At 40.9% G+C, this 26,719-nt stretch overlaps 1 protein-coding gene across 1 annotated transcript; it reads right to left on the bottom strand.

The window, feature by feature from the left end:
• On the bottom strand, positions 1–26,661 carry cc2d1a (coiled-coil and C2 domain containing 1A). The gene is made up of 28 exons (XM_033624162.2): positions 26,470–26,661; positions 26,157–26,221; positions 25,901–26,033; positions 25,639–25,745; positions 24,935–25,180; positions 24,421–24,736; positions 23,117–23,226; positions 22,940–23,012; positions 21,529–21,627; positions 21,306–21,433; positions 20,444–20,516; positions 20,226–20,359; positions 17,912–17,999; positions 17,702–17,778; positions 17,419–17,514; positions 16,751–16,873; positions 16,492–16,550; positions 14,011–14,127; positions 11,684–11,757; positions 11,535–11,593; positions 11,291–11,442; positions 11,082–11,172; positions 10,849–11,004; positions 7,766–7,897; positions 7,529–7,655; positions 4,890–4,966; positions 4,738–4,785; positions 1–4,637 (listed from the first exon to the last, which is right to left on the bottom strand). Exons 2-28 carry the CDS (start codon positions 26,211–26,213, stop codon positions 4,605–4,607), a joined length of 2,985 nt encoding a protein of 994 aa, XP_033480053.2. The 5' UTR covers positions 26,214–26,221; positions 26,470–26,661; the 3' UTR covers positions 1–4,604.
• Between the last annotated feature and the right edge of the window lie 58 nt (positions 26,662–26,719).

Below are 26,719 nucleotides of genomic sequence, written 5' to 3' on the forward strand. Positions count from 1 at the left end.
GCTGGTTCACCATTTTATTCATGTTAACACCGACCTCATACAGAAGATAATAAAGCCTAAACAATAAGGCCTTCATACATTCCCCGTTGGAGCTTCACAAATCATCATGACTTACACGTAAAAATAGAGACAGAGCATAATATGCTGTATATTTACTGTATACAAATATTACATTTATAATGATTGCCCTTTTATGACTTAACGGATTAAAAAAAAAAGTCATATGTTTAAGAGTAGTGCTTTCCCAAGCCCAGATGAATACATGTACTGCAGCAGATCAGGACAGAAATATCAACAATAATGACAAACAATCCACCAAACTTTCTCATTTAAAAATGGAGTGTAGCCAGATTACAGAGTAGGGTCATACAGAGAGGAGAGCCAAACCACATTAAAAAAAACACAGAGACTGAGAAGGAGTGTGTGTGGTGTGTGTGTGTGGTGTGTGTGTGAGTGTGTGTGTGGTGTCTTGCAAATGCGAGAAAGGAGTGTGAGTCACCAGCAGGACAAACTTTAACAATATGTCCCTCTCCTCAGGTCCTGACCATCCAACCACCACACTGAATGCTGATGAGCACATTGCCATGACAACGGGACAGCCTCTAAGGCCACGAGGTTATTCGAGCAGTGGGGTGATGTTGCAAGGGTGTATGTGTGTGTGTATGTTTGCGGTGACATGGGGTTAAAGGTTTTGGAGTTAAAAAACACAAAGGGGTGCAGCTCAGTTGTTTCTGTGAGAGCCTTTAACCACATTAAAACCTGCAAACGCTGCAACACGGGTTTCTACCAGAGCTTTGTGGTCATGTTCAGTCTTCACTTTGTAAATCAGAAAAGAAAGATTCTGTTAAAGTTAGAAATCTGCATGTTTAAGCTCATGCACAGCACATCACATTTAATTCACATCACAGGCAGTCCCTCAAAAAACAAAATATGCTGCTGTGTTTAAGTTAATTTTTTTGTACATCTGAAACATTTTGATGATTGATCGATTCAATAATTATATCGCTTGAGTCATTTTTCAAGCCAAAGCACCGAAGATTCCCTAAATCCAGCTTCTAAATTCAGGGAATTTCTTGCTTTGCTTTGTCTCATGTGAAAGTAAACTGAATATTTTCGGGTTTTAGAGTGTCAGTCTGACAAAACAAGACATATGAAGACTTGGGTTTTAGGAAACTGTAAGGCATTTTCTCTGTTTTCTGGCATTCTATAAACCAAATAATCTATAGTCCTTGTTTTTGAACATTTTCAGGCAGCCATTGGTTTCCTTTCATTTCCATACAGTATGAAAACCAATTAGTAGACTCTTGAAATTTGCTTGAGTTGTTTAATCCACTAAGTCTGCATTTAATTTCTGTCAGTTACATTATCTTAATATTCACCATTAATGCAGATTTTAATCAAATAAATTTAAATTTAAACTACAATACTGCATAATGCCCTTGGGATGTGTTTGGCAAACAAGTTTCAACAGTGTGTCTGCTGATTTTTATTCCGCACTTAAATAAAATAAAAACTAATGGCTGCCTGGAACAGCAAGTAAAATACATCAGATCTGAAACCGTGCTGCATACTACTGAAAAACTGTTGGTGACAATGTTAAGTGCATGACTTGTATTTAAGGAGCTAAATGTTGCATACACACTGGTATGGTGCTTTTAAAGCTGGAGTAGGCAGTTTAATTTTGGCATTATTGGGCAAAAATCCCGTAATAAACTTTGAGCATATTGTGATTTAAGTGGAGTGAGAGAAAACTAGACTTCTGCACTTCTTCTTGGCTCTGTTTTCAGGCCAATCAAAGGTCATTTTAGGGAGACGGTGTTCTTATTGACTGCTCAATGAATACAGATGCACATGCATGTCCCTTTAGATGATTAAAGCCTGATTCATAGCGGAGAGTCCTGCAGAGAACGTTGCTATTCCAGCATTGACAACAACTGCCTACCCTGCAAAGCAACCCAAACAAAGGAAGAAGGACTTTTTTTGACAAAAACAGTTTAAAAAAGTGTCCAGCAATAAAAGTAATAAAACGTGTCAATATAGCCGAAGCATTTCAGAGATGGGGAGAAACTATTTCTAATTGTTTAGCCTGCTGCTAACCACAACCAAAGGCTCATGGCTGTGGTGTCAATTTCTAACATCAGCTAACATCAGAGCCTCGAATCATAGTGTGTCCTCCATCTCGCTGCCCGCCACCACAGAACACCTTCCCAACAGCTCCAGAGACAGACTTCCGGTTAGCGCCTGCAGCAAACCAAATACAACCAGCACAAACCTCAGCCTCAGGACAGACAGCCATACTCCACCCGGGGTCAGCAAACGTTTGTTGTTGACGTTACACAGGTTAAACCTGGCGCTGCTGCAGGCCACCAGCCAACTGTAACACCCTGGGGCTGGGGGGTTTGCGCTGGCTGAATTTGAGCCAATACAGCCGCCCACCGAAGGCCCTTCTTCCAAGCCGGTGTCCACTCTGCACCAAGAGAAGTAGTCCATAGTGGCAGGGAGCGAGGAGGAGGGACCCTAGGGTTGCTAGCAGCTAATTCTTGTGGGCGAATGACCTGCGGGCAACTGTACAATGAAATAATTAATTAAATAAAGTGGTGTAGGGGAAACACTGGGCTAATGTATGAAGTGTGGTTGGCCTGTGGTTGTCTGGTGGGAGGGGCTTGGGAAAGAGGGGGGTGGGCTGCCCTTTCCAGATTTCTGCCTACCCCAGCTTCAAGAGTCCCCCCATTATTAAACTAAAGGTTATCATGTCACTATAAGCAGTCACCTGCTCCACTGCCCTGTCCATCAGTATCAGATGATCAAAAGCTCCATAATGTGCCACTTACAGAGACTCAGAAGACATCCTCTCCTGATAGAGGAGTGGGGGGAAGGGGTGTTACATAAAAATCAACACAGACTATGGAGGGCCGCATCAGGCCAACTTTAACCAGGATTATTTGCTAATGGGGTGAGGCAGTGGGTGGATTAGAGCAAACACATGATTTTCTGCTGTGTCACGTGACCAAAAAAAACTATTAGTGGAGTTAAAAGACATGATCCACATCGAAGAGTCAAAATAAAACATACAGCGAGGCTCATTTAAAGTAGTCTGCTACATCCTGGCCGCACGCAATCTACGAGGATCAACGCAATTTGCTGTCGCTTGGTTAGCAGGTTGTCAAACACACAGAGCAAACATCTGTCCTGAGTACGAAACAGAACAGAGAATACATGACACGTGTCACGTCACTGTTTATGTACATCTAGTGTTGTTGTGGCAAAAGCGTTAATTTAAGGGCATTTGTCAAACATCTTACAAAGCTTTAGAGGATTCGTTTGACTTTTTTTCCCCTTGACTTTATGGTCAGAATAAGTGTTAAGCAGAGAGGAATGACAAGGATGCCTATGACAGGGATGTCTATGGGGGTACAGAAATAGAAATGAGCAATTACCCAGCCGTACTGACACATATTGGGTTGTCTTCCTGTGGGCAGACTATTCAGCATCCACCGCGCTGCCACTGGAGAGCTCAGTGGGACAGAATCTGGTTTTGTAAACTGCATATGCCAAAAAATCTGTGGAAAATAGCAGCAAGCTGACGCAGCAGCTGTTAATTATTTTCTAATCGACAGCATAATAAGCTTAATATTGTTTAAGAGTTTAAAGGAAATCCAAGTGGAGCAGCCTATTACTCATGACTCTGAATAATCTATGAATGTACGCGATGGAATTAGTGCGAGGAACGTGGAGATGGAGACGACAACAAAGAAGAAACAGCTGATGAAGAAGAGGCAATCCTTTTGCAGAGCTAAGCTTCTACCACATTCATGGCACGCTGCTAACACCCCCTCTCCCCAGCCCCAAAGGCGACTCCACGTCTGATCTAGTCGTCTCCTTGGTGACACAAACACTAATCCCTCATTATGGGATGTAGGCTGCGGCGCCCCGAAGCCCCGTTTTTTTATTCCCATATCACACCACTCCAAACGGAGCAGATTACTGTAATCTGGGAACACTGGAGCAGACAGATTAGATTAAGCTCATTTCCCACATTCACACATAAAATATGGGAAAAAGGGGTTAAAAACACCTCAGTCCGTTGGTTAAACACACTTCAGAGCACGCACACACATGCACACATATTTTTGGTCATCTGCGGACGCCAAAAGACTCTGAGCTGGTGCCAAATGTAAAGTCTTCTGATGGATCTCTTTACCAACAATTGTCAAAAGAAAGACGGGAATAAAAAAACAATTAACAGCGCACAGGTAAGGTCTTTAGAGTCAGCTTTCTCTGGTGTTTAAGTGCAAATAAGCCTGCTTCTCCCTTTACACATTTTAATGCTTGCTTTAATTTCTTTGTCCTTTTGTAGTCACAGGTTTCTTTTTAATTACTGTCGCAAGCGATGAACCACACGTGACACAAGTTATATGATCAACTGACAGAGTTATCCAGTTGGTTCATGCAGTTGTCGTGGACATGAGCAGCATAGCATCGTGCTAAAGGTGCTTAAAGTACCCACTGTAGTGTTTGTATATGAGTGTGTATGAGAAAGAGGGAGAGAGAGAGAGATGATATAACAGTACTCCAGCCAAGTCACCACTGCCTTAACTCTCCTTTCATCCTGTGCGTTTTCTTTTCAGCGATTCCAACTGAAGCAGGGAGAGAAAAGGAGTATATTACATTCAACATAAGCACACACACATCATGATAAAACTTCTGCTCATACTGACAGTATACAGCAACCCTTACCTCATTCTCTACCATCTTCAGCCTGCCCAGTGCATCCTTGGCAGCATCCTATAAAAAGAGAAAGAAGACTTTACACAATAAGACCCAACATGCACACACACAATAACACACACACACACACACACAAGTGTTCTCTGTACAGCTGTACTCACCCTGTTGCCTTGGCTGGAATACTTCTTCACGGAGTCAGCATACCCTTGGCAGGAGCGCCGCAACACATTTTCATACTCTGCACACGTGGAGAAAGGAAACGTGGGTGTTTGAGAGGTTGAGACATGAACTCAGGAGCATAATTTATGTGAGGGGGGACAGAGGGGACATGTCCCTTGCACTGTTTTAGAAGTCAGTAGTGGATTCCTCCAAAAACACATTACATCTGAAAATAGTTATGGAAGTTGGATGGTATTTATGTTTTATAAGTTGTAGGATACATAGTGAAAGAATGGAGAGAATGGAAATGAAAAACTAAAAAGAATTTTAAAACCTGACTTTTAAAAAGTGGTAATAGTGGAGGCTGGAGTGTTGAGTTTAAACATTGTAAGGCCCCGATCACAAAGAAAGAGTTTTGTAATCTCCAGGTTTTATGAGAGTCTTATGGAATGTAAGGGCAATTCAACATTATATCTGAAATCAAAATGGGAAGACGAATTAGAAGTGGAAATTACATCAGATGAATGGTATGACATGTGTGAACTCCGGCATACTTCCACTAGCTCACAACAATGGAGGGTGTTCAATTGGAAAAACTTGGTTCGGTTTTTTATTACGCCTAAGATCCAAAGTAAAAGATTATCAACACGTCAGCCCTGTTGGAGACAATGTGGTTCCTTAAATGCACATCATACACATATTTTTGGAGTTGTGTAAAATTGAAATCATTTTGGGAGGATGTACACTCAGTTTTGACCAAGGTGCTTAGATATAAGATTCCAAAGACATGTGTTACTTTGTACTTGGGACACATTGCACCAGTGGTACAGATGGAGGATCGCTGTTTGGCTAAGGTACGTCTTACAGCTTCTAGGAAAGCCATTACTAGAAACTGGTACAAACTTGAATCTCCTACCCAGAACCAGTGGCTGGACATCATAAAGGAAATAAGGACAATGGAAAAACTGACTCATGTACTACATCTGAGGGAAGGCTTGTTAGAGAAAAGATGGCAGAAGTGGACAGTTTATTTAGAAAAAGTATAAGGATACTGCCACATTGTATGTGAGCACCTTTTTCAGGAAGACAATTACTGGAAGGGGAAAAAATGTCTTTCTTTATTAATGTATTCTCCCACAGCTTTATTATGTTCTTTAAGCACATTTCTTTTCTCTTTTTCTCTTTGCTTTTTTTTTTTTTTTTTTAACTTTACTTTTATTATGTTCAATTATAGTATCTACTCAGGTGATTTTGTACTGAGCAAAAAATATGTGTTACCTTAAAAACCCAATAAAGCCCAAGTGACAAAAAAAAGAAAGAGTTTTGTAGGTTGAAAAATTGAATGCCACTAGTGAAAAAAACAAACAAAAAAAAAAACGCCTGTTGCACCTTTCTATTGTTTCCAGGCAACCACAGACTCACCTCCTTATTCTAACCTTCCCATGTAATCAATTTACACTTTATTTATTGTATTGCATTTATTTTATCTAGTTCCTAAAATGTTCAGGCAGAGGGTACTTGCTGTAGCTCTGGTCGAGGGTGAGAGGCTGGTTGCACACAGGGAAACGGAGATCTGTGTGGGTACATGAGACCCTAATAAGGAGGGTGGATCATGGAGAGTACCACCAGTTGGTCCAGGAGCTTCTCCTCCATGATGGCTGTTTACAGGCATATTTTAGGATGCCTCGGGGGCAGTTTGACAACCTGGTGTATATTGTCAGGCCGTATAGCTCTGGGTATCCAGCAACTGCTACCAACAGTTTCTCCTCCACTGTTTACCAACTGTAAATTTGTTGTCGTGACCACCACCGCAGAAGGCCCGCCTCTCAAAACATCCGATTGGACAATGAGAAAAAGATTGCGAAAAAAGAGATATTGTGTGGCGTTTTTCCGCTTTGAGTTGAAGTTTTTTCAACTCTAGGAGTTCATGGCGCTTCAGCAAAAACGCCAGGCACTCAGAGTGCAGAAACACAAGGCGCATCGCAACTCAAAAACAGTGAGCAAAAAGCTTCGATCCCATTGAAAACAATGACAAAAAGGTGCCTCCAGCTGCTAAAATGTTTTCTGTGTGATCAGAGCCAGAAGATACATTTTGAAATCTTATGTTCCATCCAGTTTAATGGAGTTAAAAATTTGTTTTTAATATATCACATGCATATTACAATGAAAAATGCATTGTACTCCTCACTTTATACATTTTGCTTTATTGCACCACCTTTATTGTGCTTAGTTTCTTAAACAATGTGAGGGCTTAAATGTGCCGACATAACATCATATATTGCCTTGTGTAAAAGTAACTTCTTTTATAAAGGTGTCTTTGTGAAATCTTTGCCTATGACAGCTTTGTACTTAAAAGCCTCGAGGCTCTAGTTTTATAATAAATACATAATTTCATTTGCATATTGCTTTGGGGTGTAGGGCAGATATCAGGGCGAATTTGTATTTAATCCAAGCACGAGGAGATGAATTAAGTACTCCCGCTATATCCAGTGTGGTTTTATTCTGCACTTTTTTACCTATGGGGTCAGTCAGAATATCAATCAATGCACCCCCACCCCCCCAAAAATGAAAATTCCACCCCTGCATATACTTACATATGTTGGTAAAGTGCAAGCTCTTATGTATTCTGTGTGTGTGTTACCTGTCAGCAGAGCAGAGGAGCCTCGCTCCAGCTGTGCTTTCTGCCACTGCAGTCTGCGTGTGACCTCTTTGTATTGATGGACGAGGTCGGCTGGGGGATCCCGTCGCGCCTTTTCGTACTCTGCAATCTGAGAGACAGCGTAATGACTGACGAGACTTTGGTGCCTTCGGGGCATCACACGCATTAGAGAAGTGGATGCTGTGGATGGGCTTAGACCACACAAACACACACCAATACCTTTCTATCCAGCCGCTCCCTGTCATAGTTGAGGATACTGAAGCTGTGGAGTTTGTACTGTGGAGGAGAGCTGCTGGGATGACTGCTCTTGCTGCCCGCTTCATGTCTGGGTTTAGACCGAGGAGATGGAGCCTGATTCAAACAAACACACACACACTGATCTGATCCGACATTATCAATATGTTTTTGTGTCAATGGTGTTAGCTTCTGTAACTCCTGCATGTAAGCCTTTACATGCAGGAGTTACATTGCAAAGGAGGCTACAGGATGACAGCACATTAATAACTGACTGAAGGCCGGTTATGCTTGAGACAAACTAGTTTGTATAACGTGTCGTCCAACCAGGTCTTAAGTGTGTTTAAAGAAATACCTCACCCACAGAATGACACTTTGTAGATCAGTTACTCACCCTGTGTTATACTGACTTTGTTTAAACATTTTGTTCTTCATGCATGTCTCCACAGTGAACAAAGAATCCAAAAAATAAGGCAACATTTTTCATGAATTGAAGTAATTAGGGTCCGTCTTTAACAACAGCAAAACTACAACAAAATATCTGCTTACAAACTGGTGCAGTATAATCCAAGTCTCTTTTTATCCAGTTGAATGATCAGTACTTTCCAAACCTGCCTGAGCATGCGCATGAGACTTTGATTATGCTGCACAAATTGTGTGAGACTGTGTTGTTCTGATATAGTTTCACGGCTGTTCTGCTATAAAGTGTGGACCCTGATTATTTCAATTCATGAAGAACGTTCTCTGCTTTTGGATTCTTTGTGGAGGCATGTAAGAAAAACACATAATCAAAGTAACATGTGGCAAGTCATTGATACACAAAATGGTCATTTTGCAGGTGAAGGAGTCTATTTGTTTAAAGCTATTATAGTCATAGCTGAAGGTGAGGCGAGGGCCTGCTGTGACAAGTCAAGTTCCCATCTAAATATAGTGCAACTTTTAACCAAATTTCCAAAGAACGGGCAAAAGAAAATGTGACTTCATGAATGCATGTTTCCATGCACTACAGTTAAGTCAATATTAGGGGTTAGACCATTGAGATAAACAGCTGGTGGTGTCAGTTCCTTGGTCAAGTGCAATTAAATCATTGCAGAACAAGAGCACGTAACAAGCTGTTGAATTAAAAGAGCCGCAGTCAAATGCCAAAGGAATGAAACCGGTGTAGAAAACATAATGGCAATATGACATTTGTTTGTTTCATGTATTAATTTGAGGAACGTTACAGTCTCCTCCACATAGATCACACTTATCACCTGCCTGAACTTCACAGGCAAATAAGATGCATGCTGCATGCGAGTCTGTTTCCACTGTACTTTGTTACATTTTACTTTATTTATATATCTGTGTATGGATATTCAACAGGTGCCATAAATTGTTACATACAGATCAGCAAAAGATGTAATGTTTTCAGAGTGTCTAGTTAAAGCTAATACAGCCCCCCGTGTCTGATGTTATGCGTATTTTGTTTTGTTTTGTTTTGTTTTAAATTGATACACCAACTTTTCCAGCTTAAGCCTTTTTAAAATTCCTGGCGTTTCCACTATAACCATTAAGATGGGGACTATGTTGCACACTTTTGAACAATCTGTCCTTGACGGCATTTACAGTGTTGCATTTGGATCAAGCTTGCAGGGACAACGCCGGGCTATAAAACCATTCTGACATAGTGGCCAAACAGTGGCATTACAACTCTCCGGTCCACTGTGTGACGCAAAACGCTTTTTCCCATACACTTACATTGTGAAAGAGACATCTGTAAATCAATGGATAAACTTTTCTGAGTGTCACAACCCCTGCAAAATGACTCCTTTTACTATCGCATATTGATCCATGTGGTCCAATAACACTTCTAAAGTCTAAAAGAGCTGCATGATTAAATAATTTATTCCTATTTAAGTCAGTGGAGCACTAAACCAGAATTTAGCTGCTTGGCCAGTTTCTAGTGCACTTGCTTTTGATCCAACTATGCAGAGGCAGAGCGGAACATTTGGGTTGTTTTACACATGGAAGGTTAACATTTTTGGCTAAGCAACTTTCACAGAAATGAACAGTGCCCTACCTTCAATGTTTTATCCAGTTCTCTTTACACGTACATGACTTGAACACATAAAACAAGAAGTACTTGTGTGAAAAATGATAAAAGAGATCTTGAGAGAGACGTTAAAATCCTGCATACTGTAAAACCTTGCCAGATTAAAATGTTACAAAATATTATCAGATGTAGCCCCTCCCCAGATTCTTATGTCGGAAAGGTGTAAGGACGTGGCACAGATTCCTAGATGACCGATACACAATGCAGATTTCGGTGCCTCATTTAGGTGCCAGATAGTGTGCATAGCAAGCGTGCAGTTGAAAGGGATAGAGAGAATGTGTATGTGTGTGTGTGTGTGTGTGTGTGTGTGAGATGATGACGCGTGACAGTGAGGCTGCAGCGACCAGAACAGGAAGTATGAAGTTAAAAATAGCCATGTAGTGTGTGTACAGTTGAGGCTATTTGTCAGTGAATGAATGCTACAACTCTTCAAGACCCAAGACAAGTTGCCATGTCTTGCTCACCACTTGCTGATAAAAGTGAAGGACGTTAGCCCAGAGGGCAAAGTTAGCTTACAAATGGAACCTGACCAGGCTCACTCAAGGTGGACTGTTATGGTGGACCAGCTATTGTCATTGTAGCAACAGTCTCAGCCGCTCCTACACAGATAATGGCGACATTTCCGGCTGCTGAGTCTTTCCTAAGTTAGTGAGACCATTATGATCCCAACTCAAAATTTATTTCGCTGTTGTTTGCACTGTAACTTTTTTTTAGTGTTAAAAAAGCCTAATTTAGAGCATATTGACATTTGTCCTGGCACATGAGTATCCAATTTTTAGGATGGCACACTGGCTCAGTTTTTCACACTGAAACACAACAAGGCTCTAAGTTCAAACACGACCTGGTCGGAGGAGTCTGCATGTTCTTCCTGTCCTCTAGAGGAACCCCACTCATACACAAAGACAGTGATTTGCCCTTCTTCAGTTTCACTCAGTCTACACACATGAAAGTCGGAGGAAATGAAAACTTAACTCACCCGCTCCTTTTGTCTCTCTGGAGGAGAAAGGGACGACACAGGATCGAGAACCAGCCACTTCTCAGTCACCGGCTGGAGATCAACTCCCGATAACGGCTCTCTGATCTTCACTCTCACCTCCAACTTGCCACCTGTGGCTTTACGTCCATCCATCACCTACGAAACACATACATGCTGTTAGACAGATGTGGTGTGTACATGCATGTGTGCGTTTACTTGTTAATAACACTCACATCTATTATCTCTCTAATGTCACAGTGGTTCTCCAGAGCCTCTAGCTTCAGCTGAGCAGTGCCCACAACTTTGTCACCTTTAAACAGGCCTCTGTAAACACAGAGAGAGAAGAACTGTCAAAAGCATAACAGACATTTACAGCAAAAATCATGAGGATAAACAAAGAAGCTTCTGCCCATATTGCCGCAAAAGCAGTTGTGGTTTTTACCCCTTGTGGATGATTTCAAACTTGATGCCTTTGGACTGGACGACTCGTTTGAAGCCTCGGTGGGTGCGGTTGATGTTGAGTTTGAAATTCTCTTTAAACTCTGGGCTGTTGGTGTTCTTTATTGTGCTGGTTTTGTCCCTCTGAGCCTCCTCCTACACACACATAAATGAATGCATTAAAACATATCTCGATGTAAACAGAGTGAAATATCCATAATCTCCTGCTGAGTGGGAAAGATTCTTACCGCACTGGGGAAAGGGAACTCAAACTTCACACTGGCATCTAGATCGTTAGGTGAGACACCTGAAGGCAGAGAGGTAGGTGTTAAGTGAACATAATATTTAATACGTTTACTGCTGGATTCTTTCAAAGACACAGAGCTGCCTTGAGTACCTGAGGGAGCTGGCAGGTTGATGCCTTTGATGATGTACAGTATCAGGTCATTAAGTGTCAGGCTGGAGTGGGTCCTACATAACAAAAACAGGGGTCATGACCATACAGAAACAGCATCACAAGTGTCAGACAACAACCAGCCAGCATCACTGAAAGCCAAACAATCCCGACTGGTGAATGAGTCACTGCCAGAGTCAACTAGCTGTTAGCTTGGTATGATGCTGAAGCAGAGCCAAAATGAGTCACAGTGAGTCAATCTGACTCATCCACTGCTCTGGTCAGGGACTATCTAAAAAAGTGTTTTTTTTTTAATCAAACATCTGATGTGTTGAGAATCTTTATAATCAAATATACATTCACTTCAGCTTTAAAGCTTCTACTAAAACATGAAGCTTATAAATCCTTAAAGATACACAGGATTTTCCTTATAAAACAATGAATAGAATCATACAGAAGTAATCCCTCTCAATCATCACTTATGACCCACTAGATGTGTTTGGCGGTGTATTTATCTGTAGAGACTCTGCATTCTGCCTGTATCTTATTATTTTCTTCTTATTTTGTTGTGTTAGGGATGTTTATGGGCACAATGCCCAGGTGAGGTCAGGACTTTACAAAAAGGTAGTGACCACGCCAGCAGCATGCATCGAAGAGGAAGAAAATTAGGCACACAGGGCCAAAAAAAACCCCAAAACAATTATAGTGAGGCAAAACGCCAAGCAGAGTGAATCTAGGGTTGGCTTTCACTTTCTCCAGCGATACTGTAACAGTAACTGACAATTCCTGCGTAGTGTACCTTTAACATTACAACAAAACCACAATTATGACCCAATGATCTACTGCTGTATTTCCATTTGTGTTCCAGGATGTTAATGCCGGGATGGATTGCATAAAGTTAAACAACTGTTGGTACCCTTTAGCCATCACGCACCCTCGCTCAACTGGGATGAAATGATTATGCAACTAGAGTTGATCATTTTATGCAAGTAAAAGGAAACAGGATTTCTGGTGGTGAATACACACAAATACACCTTGAAACCCAGGAATCACCTATGCCTTTTTAAAAAATTTAGTTTCAAGAGAGAGCCTCATGATTTATGTTAATAAAAAAAAAACAAAAACGTGAAAGACACAGTATGCAGGATTTTTCTAAAAATAAAACAAATGTATAGACTCAGAAGTATTTCCTTTCAATCATTACTTTGACTTTTAGAAAAAGACAGCAACCATGTGCCATACGGTACGTAGCAGGCGTCCAAAAGACACAGAGTATACCTTTAACAAACAAAGGAGTTATTACAACTCGTTCTGTGGTGGACATGCATGTGTACACCAAAGTGCATGGCAATCCATCCAATAGTTTTAAAGGAACAGCTCACCCCCATAATCAAAAATACATATTTTTTCTCCTACCTGTAGGGCTGTTTATTAATCTAGATTGTTTCAGAGTGAGTTGGAGATATTGGTTGTAGAGATGTCTACGAAAAAAACTCAACAGCTATGTCTCTTTCTAGAATCATGACCCGGTTACTCAAGGCTTGTTGTAGTTCATGTAGGAACTATTTTCTTTCTACCAAACTACACCTGCCACTGCGCAGGATGAAGCTCACATCTACTCAGTGACAAGAAGCTCATGACAGCGCGAGATGCAAACATTAGTGGCGTCCTCCCCAGCTGAGCTGTAACGTTAGCTAGCTCAGTGGTGCTAGGCGACCTAGCAGCAGAAGCCTGTTTCCTTCTGCGTGGTGATACGGTTGGCAAGTGTAGCTCAGTAAAAAAAAAAAAGGTTGCTACATGAAACTGCTCACAGCAAGGTGTGTGGATTATCTTGAGTAACCAGGTCATGATTTTTGGACAGACACATTGCTGCTGAGCTTACAGCTGCTATCTCCAACACTCAGCAGCCCACACAGAGACTATTTAGACTGATGAATGACACTAAAAGTAAGAGGAAAAATTTGATATTGGGGTGAACTTCTCCATTAAAATATTTCCCTAAAAGCCAAAAATATCAACCTCAAGTTTGCGCTACAAGAAAAGTCAGGGGATCACCAAAGTCATTGGGATTCTTTGTTTGCAAACTGTCAATATCTGCACAAAATTTAATGCTAATCATCTGATAAATGTTGAGATATTTAAAACTTGACCAAATTGGTAGACTATCTGAACACCACTGGCATCTTTAGAGTCACTAATGTGGCAATAAATGTGGACCTAAACTCCCTCTGTCCTTACGGAACACATGCCATTCAAAGAAAATACATTTTAACATAATATTATTATTTTATCATCCATTATTATCCATTATCTATGAAGTTGATGCTGACTTGGCAATGTTGAAGGTCCTCTCCTCTGTGCGGCACTTGGGGACTGGCTGGCCCTTGGCGTGAGCATTCTTCAGTATCTCTATGTTCTTCATACACTCCTCAACTAGCTTCTCGAACCTGGGGAGAGACAGAGACGGCCCTTACACACAAACCCTCATAAGAAGTCTTACAGGAAGGCCTGGGGCTTAAACTGTCACAGGTCTGATCTCTGCACAGACGGCAGTGACAGTACGCCAAAACTGTTTCTAGGCAGTGACATTTGTCAAAGCATATCTGAAGGAAAAGGAAGCAATGCAGACTCTTCGGGAATGCATGATGTGTAACGGTTAAATGTATGTGAGAAATCTATGAGGAAAAATGCAAAATATGCAGTGTGACCTGAAAGTTACACTGTATGTACTAGGGTTATGCCGGGAAACAGTAAAATCACATGTTGCCATGGTGACACCACACTCCATGACTGTTATGAAGTGCAGAGTTGAACAAACCAATTACAGGTAGTGTATCTATACAAGAGAATAAAAACATACTAACCTGATAAGCCATTGTGAATGTAAATATTAAAGGAGCTATATGTAAGAAATCTAAAGCAAATAGTCATAAAATCCTCCTAATATGTCACAGAGACGAAGGAATAATGTTCATATAACATACTGATCTCACCGACAACAATAGTACAGTCAGAATATTAGCATTTAAAAAAAAAAAATTGCGGTCCGCAAATCATGTTTATGTTTTGAATTTGTGTTTTGGCCTGTTGCGCCACCCACCGCCGTCTACCAGTCACGCAGTCAGTAGAGTCTCAGCATCAGTTACAGTTACGACTGAGCTACAGCAGCAAGGCAAGCAGCATTAGCAGTGTCCCCGTACATAGCATTAGCAGTCTCCTCAGCTGTATCCCGGCAGCAGCGTTAGCAGCAGACAAGCCGGACTTGCTTGAACGGTCCGCTGGAAAACCGAAGATCAAGGACGCGGCGACGCAGCCCTGCCACGGCAGCCGTCCATGGGCAAACAAATCAGTCTCCAGCGTGCCGCTGTCCAGCAATCTCGAATCTGTAGGGGAGGGGGGGCGGACACGACTCGCGGCAGTATTTTGAATTTGAGTGCAGTAACCGTTTTGGCCACATTCTTTCATACAGCACCTTTAAAGATTTGCCTCTGAAATGTGACAATTTGCTTGTTTTCCTGCTTTCAATGTGATTTTAAAGAAATGTATCTATTTGTGTTGGTCAGGATTTGCAATGTGAGGGCTTTGGGCTCTAGGATAGATAATTGTATGTGTATTTTTGTAATATGACTAATTAACTAGCTGATCTCAAATGTGTTTTTGGTAGCTGCCTGTGATTTGTGATGAGTAAAATCCCCTAAAACCCATAATTGAGTGTAAAATGTATAGGGCTGTACTGAATGCCATTTTTTCACATTTAAAGCTGCTATTGGGGTTAGTGAATGAAGCTTTAAATGTCTGCCGTCATATTTTATGATGGCATACCCCACTAAATACATACATAAATAACTAATTTTTTAAACAAAATCCTAAGATAATGAATAAAACTAATTTATGGTGCCTGATACTAATGGTACATGTGTTCCTTTTTGTGTGCCAAGTGGGAGAGCAGTACAGTGAAAATGTTGTTTTTTGTTTTTTTTTTAAAGATTATTTTTTGGGGCTTTTTTGTCTTTAATGAACAGGACAGAGTGAAATGGGGTGAGAGAGAGAGAGTGGGGGTTGACATGCAGCAAAGGGTTGCAAGCCGGAATTGAACCTGCAACCGCTGCAGCGAGGCATTACCTCTATACATGGGGCGCCGGCACTATCCACTACGCTACCGACGCCCCAGAAAATGTTGTATTTGAAAGGCTAAACTCCAACACATATGGACTGATGCAAAATGTTTCACTGGATAAAAACACGTTGTGAATTTTGGAAATGATAATATCTATCTTTTTTCAATATATTTTGATTTTTGGACTTAACAATAACTGGAGTTATTGTCGGAAACAATCCTACACAGACACCACTGGAATCTAATTCCACAAAGAGCATAATACATAGTATAGCCTAATTTGTATCTGCAACTCTACAGAAATACTAGGTCTAAAGAGAATAAACAGACATGCAAAAAACAGCTGTGCAGCATTTGAATGTTGACGTAGAATTTGAATGTTTGAAGCCTCTTAACATCGAAAATTTTGAAGCTCTAGCTTCCAACTATTCAGTTTAGCCCTTGAAATTTATATTATACCATAAAAATCAAAGACAGATCGATTCAATTCAATGAATTATGTGAATAAATGGTGAATAAATGACTTATTGTGCTGGTACCCAAATATTCAATTATAGTTTAAACCAAAAATAAAGTGCATTTAACTCAATTTCAACAGCCAGAAAAAAGAGTGGTTTTTAAACTTCATCATAGCAGCACAGAACGTGCAATAAAATTCACATACATCAATATAAAACAAAGAAATATCTCTTACTTCAGAGCCTCAGACACGTTGCCCATGAGTGTCACCTGCTGAGAGTATCCCAAACATTTCTGTAGATCGAGATACAGAACAAAAGAAGGTGTGGGTATGGAAACTGACAATAATAGCCAAAGATAATACAATACAGAACAATTGTGATTTATCTATTTAAAAAAGCTGCATGACTGGTAGGCCGCAATCATCATTTGGCATCAGTATAAGCTGGACACTGATATACAGCAAGGAGAAGGGAGAGGTGTGTCCTCCTGACCTCATGCTGCTTCCGCAAAAGATCCATGAGGCCGTGGTACTGTTCACTAGAGCGCGGGGAGAGAGGGGAGGAGCGGGAGCGGGCCAGCGAGTAGTCCTCGTCACTGACTGGAGCACTGGGAATCTGTCAGGAGGGAGACAGTTACAAATGTGGTGAGAAGCAAAAAAATCTGTCCACCAGATATTGTGAATATCTGTTTCTAAGTTTGTGTGATATTCTGCAGACAGACAGGAAGACAAACTAACAGAGGCACAAGCTTAATATTCTCAGTAATCACAGTGTGGGGCTGAGTCAGAGAGAAATACATGTGTTATATGAGGCAAAGATGTTAAATAAAAGTGAGGCAAAATGAAAAAGAAAGACAGTCATACGGGAGACGAGGCAACTAGATGAAATATGAATGGTGGAATGGCACTGAAAATATGCAGATAAACTGACAACCACACACAGATACAGACACAAACACACAGAAGGTGAGACCGTGAAGAGCACAAAGGTGTTTTGATTTCACCCCATACTTCCTTCCTGCTGTCTTCTATTTCTGTCCCACTTTGTGTTAACACACATCACACTCCTGGTTGCTCCTGTGACAACATGTTCAACACACACAAGCCTGCCGTGTACCTTCTCGTGTGTCATTTATTTGCACATGAGAATATATTTATGACCTTGGTGATATCAACAGGGAGGCCAGACTTGGCAGCAGTGATCATGGGATCCAGCCCCTTGGCATGTCTGAGGTGCTGCGCTGCTCCCGCCATGTCCTGCAAACAACCACATGGCAGCAGATGCATCAACTGAACCTCAGCAACACAACAGAAGTTCAGGACTCTAATAAGACAACAGGCGGCTGTAATAAAGACATCTACAAAAACACAGAGATGGCAGGGACTCTATCTACAGCAAACAAAAAAAATAAAAAATAAAAAAAAAAAAAAGTCCACAGTTTACCTTCATCTGTTTGGAGCGCAGGGCTGCACGCAAAAAACCCTGTCGCCTTAGCAACAGGAAATCCACTTGCTGCTGGGCTGCAAGGATAATTAAAACAAAAAAGGAGTGAAACTCTGCCTTGTGTAACACTTTGCATGACACATTTTGTACGTGGAGTGCAGACAGGTGGGCATGTGCACACACATACACAAACCCACGCTCTGAATGCACCTTTAGGTCCCAGTTTCGGAGCTGAGGAGCCTCCAGGTGCCTGAGGAGCTGGCGACTTTGCTTTCTGGGCAGTTGGACGCCCAGCAGGCTGTGGAGGGAGAAAATATGAGGGTTAGGGTCATCAGACAAATGCAACAATACAGATACAGATTTCAAGGTACAATATCATTCTATTAGAGTGCAAAAGCTTGAGATACCTGTGAGATTAATTTAACGTTTTTTAACAATTTGCCTGTCTGAGCTAAATTTGATTTGATTTCACTTTATCAGAAAAAAGTTCTGAAATTTGTTGTGTCCCAGGATGTCAACTGTTTCACATAAATACAGAACAATGTTAAATCAAACAACAAAAGCACACTACAAATGCTATAAATCACATGAGACATTACAAAGAGTGGATGCATATGGAGTTAGATTTGTGTCTTTATTACATGCGAGAAAATAAATGATATGAGAGAAAAAAAATGTTTGAGAGAAAAAGTTTTCACACTGATAGCAAAAAATAATAATATTTGAGACTAAAAAAAAGTTTTGAGAGAAAGTATTTTGTCATAGAATATAAAAAAAATAATTTAAGATTTAAAAAATGATTTCCGAGAAAAAAACTCTCTCTCAAAAAACTTTTTTTTTACTCTCAAATATTATTTTTTTGCTATCAGTGTGAAAACATTTTCTCTCCAAAAAAATTGTTTCTCTCAAAACATTTTTCTTCTCTCTCTCAAAACCTAGGTCTTTGCTCTCGTGTCACGATTTTGTTGACAGCTAGGTGAGGATTGTCTTGGGAGTCAAATTCAACTGAATCATTCATCCACCATGGTCAATTCATCTGCATAGATGCGCTGCGTTATTTGGGAGCGGAGACTCCAATGTTTGGGTAAGATGATGACACAGATGATGAATGATTCACTTGAATTCGACTTCCAAGACGATCCTCTCCCAGCTGTCAATTCGATTGAGACTGGCCAATAGGAACGTGGCCCCGCCCATGACATTATTTTCACAGTGAGAGCAAAATCCTGACACGAGAGCAAAGACTTAGGTTTTGAGAGAGAGAAGAAAAATGTTGTGAGAGAAAATGTTTTCTAAAAAAAAACTTTTTTGAGAGAGTTTTTTTTTCTTGGAAATCATTTTTAAATCTCAAATTATTTTTTTATATTCTATGACAAAATACTTTCTCTCAAAACTTTTTTTAAGTCTCAAAAATTATTATTTTTTGCTATCAGTGTGAAAACTTTTTCTCTCAAATATTTTTTTTTCTCTCATATCATTTATTTTCTCGCATGTAATAAAGACACAAATCTAAATAGATACAGTGCAACGAATCAAAGGGGAACACCACCTAAATTAAGAATTTTCTTTTTTCGGCCCAATGAGCTTTATTCTACTGAAGCGTCTCAGTTCTGAAACAGAAAATGTTCCCATATACTCAGAACATTCCCCTGGGTGCTCTCAGTGTCATCTAAAACATCTTTCACCATTTATTGTCTCTGGATCAGCTCCAGACTTTATACCCTATGATGTCACAAATTTGAGTTTTAGCACTCCAGTTTTTGGATTTGGGAGAGAGTTGTTAATGTTTACTAATATTTTTGGACTGACTTAGACCATAGGAATAAAATGTAGGAATTTTAAAAATGGATGTTGTTCCCCTTTAATCATTCCTATTAAATTCAGTGTTAGACTCAGGTACACTGAGGCTACTTAGAAGCTGCACTCTGGTTTAATAGGTTGACAGGCTGGGAGACTCCTCAACCTGCTGAATCAGTCTTGTGGGGCTCTAATCTTCTGTCTGGTGGCAAAAGCGTATATTCTTATACTAACGCGTGAGAGGAACAGAATGTAGTATTACCTGCCTGAGACAACACTCTTATATGCAGCTTGAAAGCCTGACTCAAGCGTTTCACCTACAATCTTTGAGCAGGTCAGTAGCACACTATCCAGTCTAGCTGAACAGAGAGACTGTACCATGCAGTGATTCCATACCACATAACACTCTGTATTACAGATTAGAAAAACAATAACAGGATCTGTTTGTTTGCTGCAAATGACCTCAGTTTACCTTGCTACAAATGTAATCTATATGTGCACTCCAATTTAGCGATGTACTGTTTTGTAAATAACCAGAGTATTACTTTACTGTAGGCAGGAGGTGCAGCAGAGAAAACAGTAATGATTCAATAACCTAGCACAGAAGCTGGCACAGCGAACAATAAAACATTGGTAGCTTTGATTAAAAGGCATCCAATCAAGTTCCTTGGCTGCATAATAACAATTTGTCCATTTTGTAGGGGCTTTATTTATTTATTTATTTTACCTTGGCAGCCTCTCTCTGCCTGTCCTCTTCATCATCTTCTGCGTCTGCGTCCTGATTTGCTATTTTCATAGCCGTTTCCAGGACACCCATGAAGTTCTGCTGACCCCCCTCTGTGCCCTGAAGGGGTGGACAGCCTGGAAGAGCAGCACACACAACTTACTGTGAGTATAAAGTGTAGCCTGGAGGCACAATCCTGAAGCACACCTGGGGAAAGTTACCTGGTGGCACGGGTAGATCGGACAAGTTGACAGGACGTCCAGCTTTGTTAACTTTGATGGCATCCTGGTATTGCTGTTAAGAGAAGAAGAGATGATACATTATTCTGGGAAAATCCACCCTCGGACACTCTTACATGACAATATACTGTTACTTTGTGATAGCAAATGCATTTTTGTTATGATCCAGGTTTTTAAACCTGCTTTTTAAAACCTACCATGTTTATTTTGAAATATAACACCAGCGCTGTAAGACAGAAAAAATGCAGCATATTTGCAAGACCGCAACCTCCCCAATTTTTCCATTCCCACCCAAAATAAAAAGCGGCTTTCTTACATATAAGGAAAAAGAAAACAATACAATATTGACAAAAGCTTAACTCCCACATGGAAATCAATGTCATCAATGTGCTTGCACTCCCACAAAATATACCTCATGCAGAACAGTTTTTTTTGTCCCTTCGTTCCTGCCTCAGCCAAATCTACTTCAATTAAAGGTTTCCTATTTTTCCCACAATGCCTTTCAACAATCCCCAAGGGACAAGACAGACTTTATTGCAGGCTATTCTGGTAGGTAAAATGAGCAACAGTAGTAGTTACAGTCAAAGCAACAGAGGGTACTTCCAGTCAAAACAGAGTGAGTCACACACCAGTTATTCAGGGAAATAAGAGAAACACACCACAACCAAACAGCAGCACAGAGCCAGGAACACAACGTGCATCACAAATAGCTGTTTCTTTGAGAATATCTAATATCTAAGATCTAATTAGATGTAGTTTCAGGTGACAGTATGCATTGTGTCTTAGAGAAAAATTATCTAGCTCTTAAAATAATTGCAATAATATTAAAGTGCATCGTGCATACCTTGACAATGCGCTGGTGCATGCGAGCCTTACGATCATCTCCTTTGCTCTTGGCTCCCTCTGCTGCTGACTTGTATATGTCCATCCTCTGCTGCAGGGCTTCTGCCACAGTGCTGGGAGGACGCAGCTCTTTGCACGACACACAGACATAAACACACACTTTATTCTCTAAATTCAACATGGAATATTTTTATCATCTCGAATCAAGGCTACCGTAGTCTTACCGGCCGTGGCCACCTGGGCGGGTGCAGGTGCAGGTGCAGGTGCAGCAGGTTTAGAGGAAGACTGGGGAGGAGGTGCACAGTGTTCTGCTACTACGTCTCCTGCAGATTATCAGACATGAGTGGAGGGGTGGAGATGGGTTTTTATTATTATCATAACCTTTACTTAATCAGGTAAGCAAAAGAAATACACACAATAAAACACAGCCAGTTACACATGAGCACAATGCTTTAAATACAGATGTTGCCACAATGAAGCTACGAATTCTAAAACATGGAAGCTTCACACACATCTTCAACCCAGCAGCACAGAGGATCTATACAATCAGCACAGTTTAAGGAGGACACCCAAGATTAGTGTCACCAATTCAGTGTCTGACCAAATGTCTCCCCTTCTGTTCCTGAGTTATGACTTGGAATAATGATGCCACAGTGAAGCTGACCTTTGACCTTTAAGATATAAAATGTCATCATTCATCGTTTTATGCTTTTAGACATCCGTGAAATTTTGTCACAATTAGCATATGAATTCTTGAGTTATGGCCAAAACCATGTTTTGTGAGGTCATGGTGACCTTGACCTTTGATCTTCAACCACCAAAATCTAATCGGTGCTCTTTGACTCCAAGTGGACTTTCGTGCAAAATTTGTGTAAGTTCTCTCAAGGCATTCCTGAGATATCATGTTCATGAGAATGGGATGGATGGACGGACAACCCCAAAAAACATGCCCGCGGCTACGACTACCGCTGGTGCAGAGGCATAGAAATGACACCGTGTAGTTGCCTTCTTGTTGTTTGTGAGGACCAGCCTACTTTTTCATGTAGCACACAGTGACAAAGATTATGATATTATTCTCTGTCATAAAATACAGGGCACAGTGGTAAACTGCAGCAAGCTGTTTTAAGGTGAAATCTAATTCACAAATATCTATAAGACTGAATGATCTCAACTTCAGTGCCATTATGTATTTACAGACAGGAGGAAGATGCAGGTCAGAAGTATGGCCTCTTGAGAATAAAACAGTTTGTCTCATCAGTATTCAGTATAAATTTGAGGTTAAGCAGTGATGTCTGAAGAACATTAAAAGACAGGCTGTAATCTAGACGCAGCTTGAATTGGAAAAGAGCCATAAAGTGGATGTTATAAGCCTGTGATCTATCAGACAAATATGCACAAAACCGGTTTGAGGGTGATCCTCCAAACCAAGAAAATATAATTTGTTTAGTAAAATGCAGTGGTTAAGAGTATCAGAAGCTGGAAAGGTCAACAAAAATGCACTGATACCACTCAGTTCTCCATGAAGGAATTGGAGAAAAAACCCCATTTGTAAAGAAGTCAGGCCATGGTGTGTGAGTAATTGAAACAAAAGTCAAACACTTTAGGGGAAAGTATTCCTTTAGTGTCAACACTGACCAGGAGGAGGAGGCAGTGAGCTCAGGTCTACTGGTTCGTCTCTGTCCAGTGCCTCCACCAGCACGTCCAGCTTCTGCAAAAAGGAAGGTCAGCTCTATCAGGATCAAATTTTTCTATATACACTTGCACAAACATAGAGATTTATTCATGTGATAACACAGACAATAATTTTGTTACCTTGGCAATGAGGTAGTGCTGTTTCGCCAGATCTATGTTGCCGCTCTGTTTGGCGTGTATGGCAGCTATCTTATACTCTCTCTGTCTGGACAGCACTGCCTGTTTCAGCTCTGAAGGAAGGGAAGACATACATACGTGTTTGTGCGTGTGTCAAAATAAAATAGTGAACAAAAAAGAAGAAAAACAAAAAGATTTGAAAAGCTCATTTGGATCACATTAACAACAGGGACATTTGTGAGCAGTAACAAATGAGTAAAAGTGATTATGAGTGTGACTACAGGAATAAACAAATTGAATTAAAGACTTCGCAGGACCTTTTAAAGACCATTTTAAAGGAATTAAAGACCAAACTTGGGATGGAAATACACCTCAAAAGTGAATATATACTCTTTCCAAGTAAACACGCTGATGTCAGTAAAAAATGAACAGTAAGGGAAAATGACACTGATGATACTCTGTGGGCTTACAAAGAGAAAATAAATGAACAAGCAGCCTGACAAGCTTTAATTTAACAATAGACTCACTACGAGATCTAAATGCAAAGAGGGGGTAAATTAGGGGCATTGCACACATACACATTTTGTGTTGAATCTGTTCTCGCGTCAAATAGTGTTTCCCTTCTGTTAAAATGATGTTTCCCGTAGCGGCAACACCAGAAATTCTTGCAACCCATCAAATCTTAATTTACGATAATTAAATACTTTTTAGGTCTTTTATTAGTAAATGAGTATTTAAGACATTTTAAGACTTTTTAAGGACCTGCGGACACTCTGGATCATGTAGCGGTTGTTTTAGATGAGGCAGTGCTAATCTGATCATTCGTGACTTTTTCAGTCGAAGAATAAGTCGGTGAATTCAAAGTGTTAGAATGGACAAATGTGTCCACATCTTTACTCTCATACATCCAGTACACAGCACAGAGAAGAAGTGGCAAGGTGGAGGCCTGCACAGAGTACTCTGTACTGTAGACTAGAATAGTCTGTGTGTAGACTAGAACAGTCTGTGTGTCAGCCGCTCTGCCCCCCGCCTCTGGAACTCCCTCCCTCCCGACATCAGGAACATTGACTCACTGTCCACTTTCAAATCCCATCTGAAAACCCACCTTTTTAAACAGGCCTATTCTCCATTGCTCTGCTGCAGATTTCACATTTTTACTGTTGATGTTTGATGTGTCTTTTACCCCTTTTAAATTTAACTGTCTGTTACTTTCTGTAAGGTGACCTTGAGTGCCTTGAATGGTGCCTTTAAATAAAATGTATTATTATTGTTATTATTATTATTATTATTATATCTTGAGTGTTTACCTGAGTGCTGTGCGTCAGGCTGGCTGGGGGTGAGGGGAGAGATGGCAGGTGTTTCTGGGGTAATGGCAGCAGCAGGCTTTTGGGGCACGGTCAGATGGAGCGGCTTGGCATTAGGAGCTGTCGGTGCAGCCTCCCTCAGAGGTTTCTGATTTGTGGGAGGAGAGGGCATGAGTGTGGGTTCTTGCAGTTCTCGCTCCTTGATCGATTCAGGCTCGGCTGGGACGTTGGGCTTTCCACCGAGAGCAACTGGAGGCGGCATCTCCTCCTCATTGACTGGTTTTCCTTTCCTGACAGATGTCAACATGGACTGCAGTGTCTAGGGGTTCAACAAGAAAAAAAATCATGAATATATGTTTCTAACATTACAGAGAACACATTTGTTTAAAATATCAAGTTTTAGATTTATATATAAGAAGTGCATTTAGACATTTGAAAAAAGTAAATGGCAGCAAGATATAGAGATCAACTTGTACTGAGGTTGTGTGTTATGTTTTTCACTCTCTTTCTCTGTTACCTTTAACCCACGGTCATATCTTCGACTTTTGCTAGTTTCCCCTGCAGCTTTGGCATTGGCAATGGCTGTCTTATACATGTCTATGCGATCCAATAGGCGAGACTCGACCCCAGTTGCACCACTGGGAGCCGCAGGAGGAGCAGAGTGCGATGTGACGCTCACTTTGGGAGCAGTCGGTGTGACGGCAGGAGGGGTGGGAGCAGGAGCTTGTTCCTCATCATCCTCTAAAACCTCATTTAGTTCTGCCTATGTCAGAGACACATACATATACATGGTTAAAAAAAACTGATAGTTAAAGCAATTAAACAGCTAAGATTCATCAGTACATTATAAATGGGATTAAAGATTAGGAAGGAAACAAACTATAATTTTACCAGTTAATCTGTTCACCTTTTTCTCGATTAATCAAGTAATCATTTAGACTGTGATGTGTCAAAATAGAGTGACAATATGATGACAAAATTTCTAATGATCTCTTGAAATTACATGTGTAGTCCAAAACCCCAATATATTTAGTTTGCTATCATCATATAACAAAGAAAAGCAGCAAATTCAGCATGCTGGAGAAGCTGGGACCAGCCAATACCCAATTTTTTGTTTGAAAAAATGCCTGATACAATAAATCCTTTATCAACATACTTTTAAGATACTTCTAAAATTGCTTCAGCTGTGGGAGGGAAAGGGACAAAAACGGTTTGTGTTACCAGCAGATCTTCATCATCCTCCAAATCGTCATCCCCCATGTCCTCATCATCCAGGTCTTTCATACAAAGAGCTGCCATTCGCTCTATATCAGCCATGGGAACTGGAGCTGTATGTACACAAATACATTACAAACAGCACCTAAATCATATCTGGCATATCAACATTTAAACACTAGCACATGAATGAGACAGAGACAGAAAACTGTACTTTACACTGGTAGATGTCTTTGAGTTGCATCAAGGAAAACATGACTTTTCTCACCTCTGCCTTCACCTTTCTTCCCTTGTGGTCTCCCTCCACCTCCGCCCACCAGATTCAGCAGCTCTGCCTCCAGCTCGTCATCATTTCCATCATCCATCCCTCCGTCTGGGGACAGGTCAAGGAGCAGCCCCATCTGAGACAAGGTGAGACAGACATAAGGAAGGGCAGGGAGACATGTGCTGAATCATACCTGTTGTTGACATACTAACAGCAGATATTAATCACACATCTCATTATCAGACATGAGGGATGTTACCTGTTTGGCTCGGGCTGCTCCTTGACCCCGAGCAGGGGGGTTGCGACTGCGACTCATGGACTGACCTAAAAGTTAAGGAGGGGTTAAAGTAACTGAGCCAATGGAGAGAAGAGGAAAGGAAGAACATATCGATAACTGAATATCCACCTGTACTGAGTCAACTTCACTGCCAGCCACTTTGTGTCATTTTGTGTATAAATCCAAACTGATCAAACTGTCTTGTATCAAGTTAGCTTCTGAGCCCATGTTGGCTAACAGCTAGCACAACATACATGTTTTACATAGCTAATGAATGCACAGACAAGCTACTTACCTTGTCGGTTCCGCGGACCGTGACGTTAGTGCTACAGCGAGTCGGGTCGGTTATTTAGAGTGAACGCTGCTCAGACACGACAGGAGAAAAGTCAGAGCATATACGAGCAGAAAGATGTAATTTAACGTTTAGTTTGGGCTGTCAAAACAAGAACGGTAGGCTGTGGAATTTACTTCCGCCATTGCGTATCCAGTGGCAACACACATTGCGCTTTACGGCTACACGAAGCACACCCATCACTGACGTAAAG

The sequence above is a fragment of the Epinephelus lanceolatus genome, chromosome 3 (genome assembly GCF_041903045.1).
Source record: "Epinephelus lanceolatus isolate andai-2023 chromosome 3, ASM4190304v1, whole genome shotgun sequence".
Classification (NCBI taxonomy): Eukaryota; Metazoa; Chordata; class Actinopteri; order Perciformes; family Serranidae; genus Epinephelus; species Epinephelus lanceolatus.

Excerpts from the sequence above, each read along its gene's own strand:
- cc2d1a (XM_033624162.2), bottom strand. The coding sequence starts at position 26,213 with ATGAGTCGCAGTCGCAACCCCCCTGCTCGGGGTCAAGGAGCAGCCCGA. Across the intron at positions 25,746-25,900 it reads GAAGAAAGGTGAAGGCAGAG|CTCCAGTTCCCATGGCTGAT; the intron begins GTGAGAAAAGTC and ends GTGTACATACAG. Across the intron at positions 24,737-24,934 it reads GATATGACCGTGGGTTAAAG|ACACTGCAGTCCATGTTGAC; the intron begins GTAACAGAGAAA and ends TTGAACCCCTAG.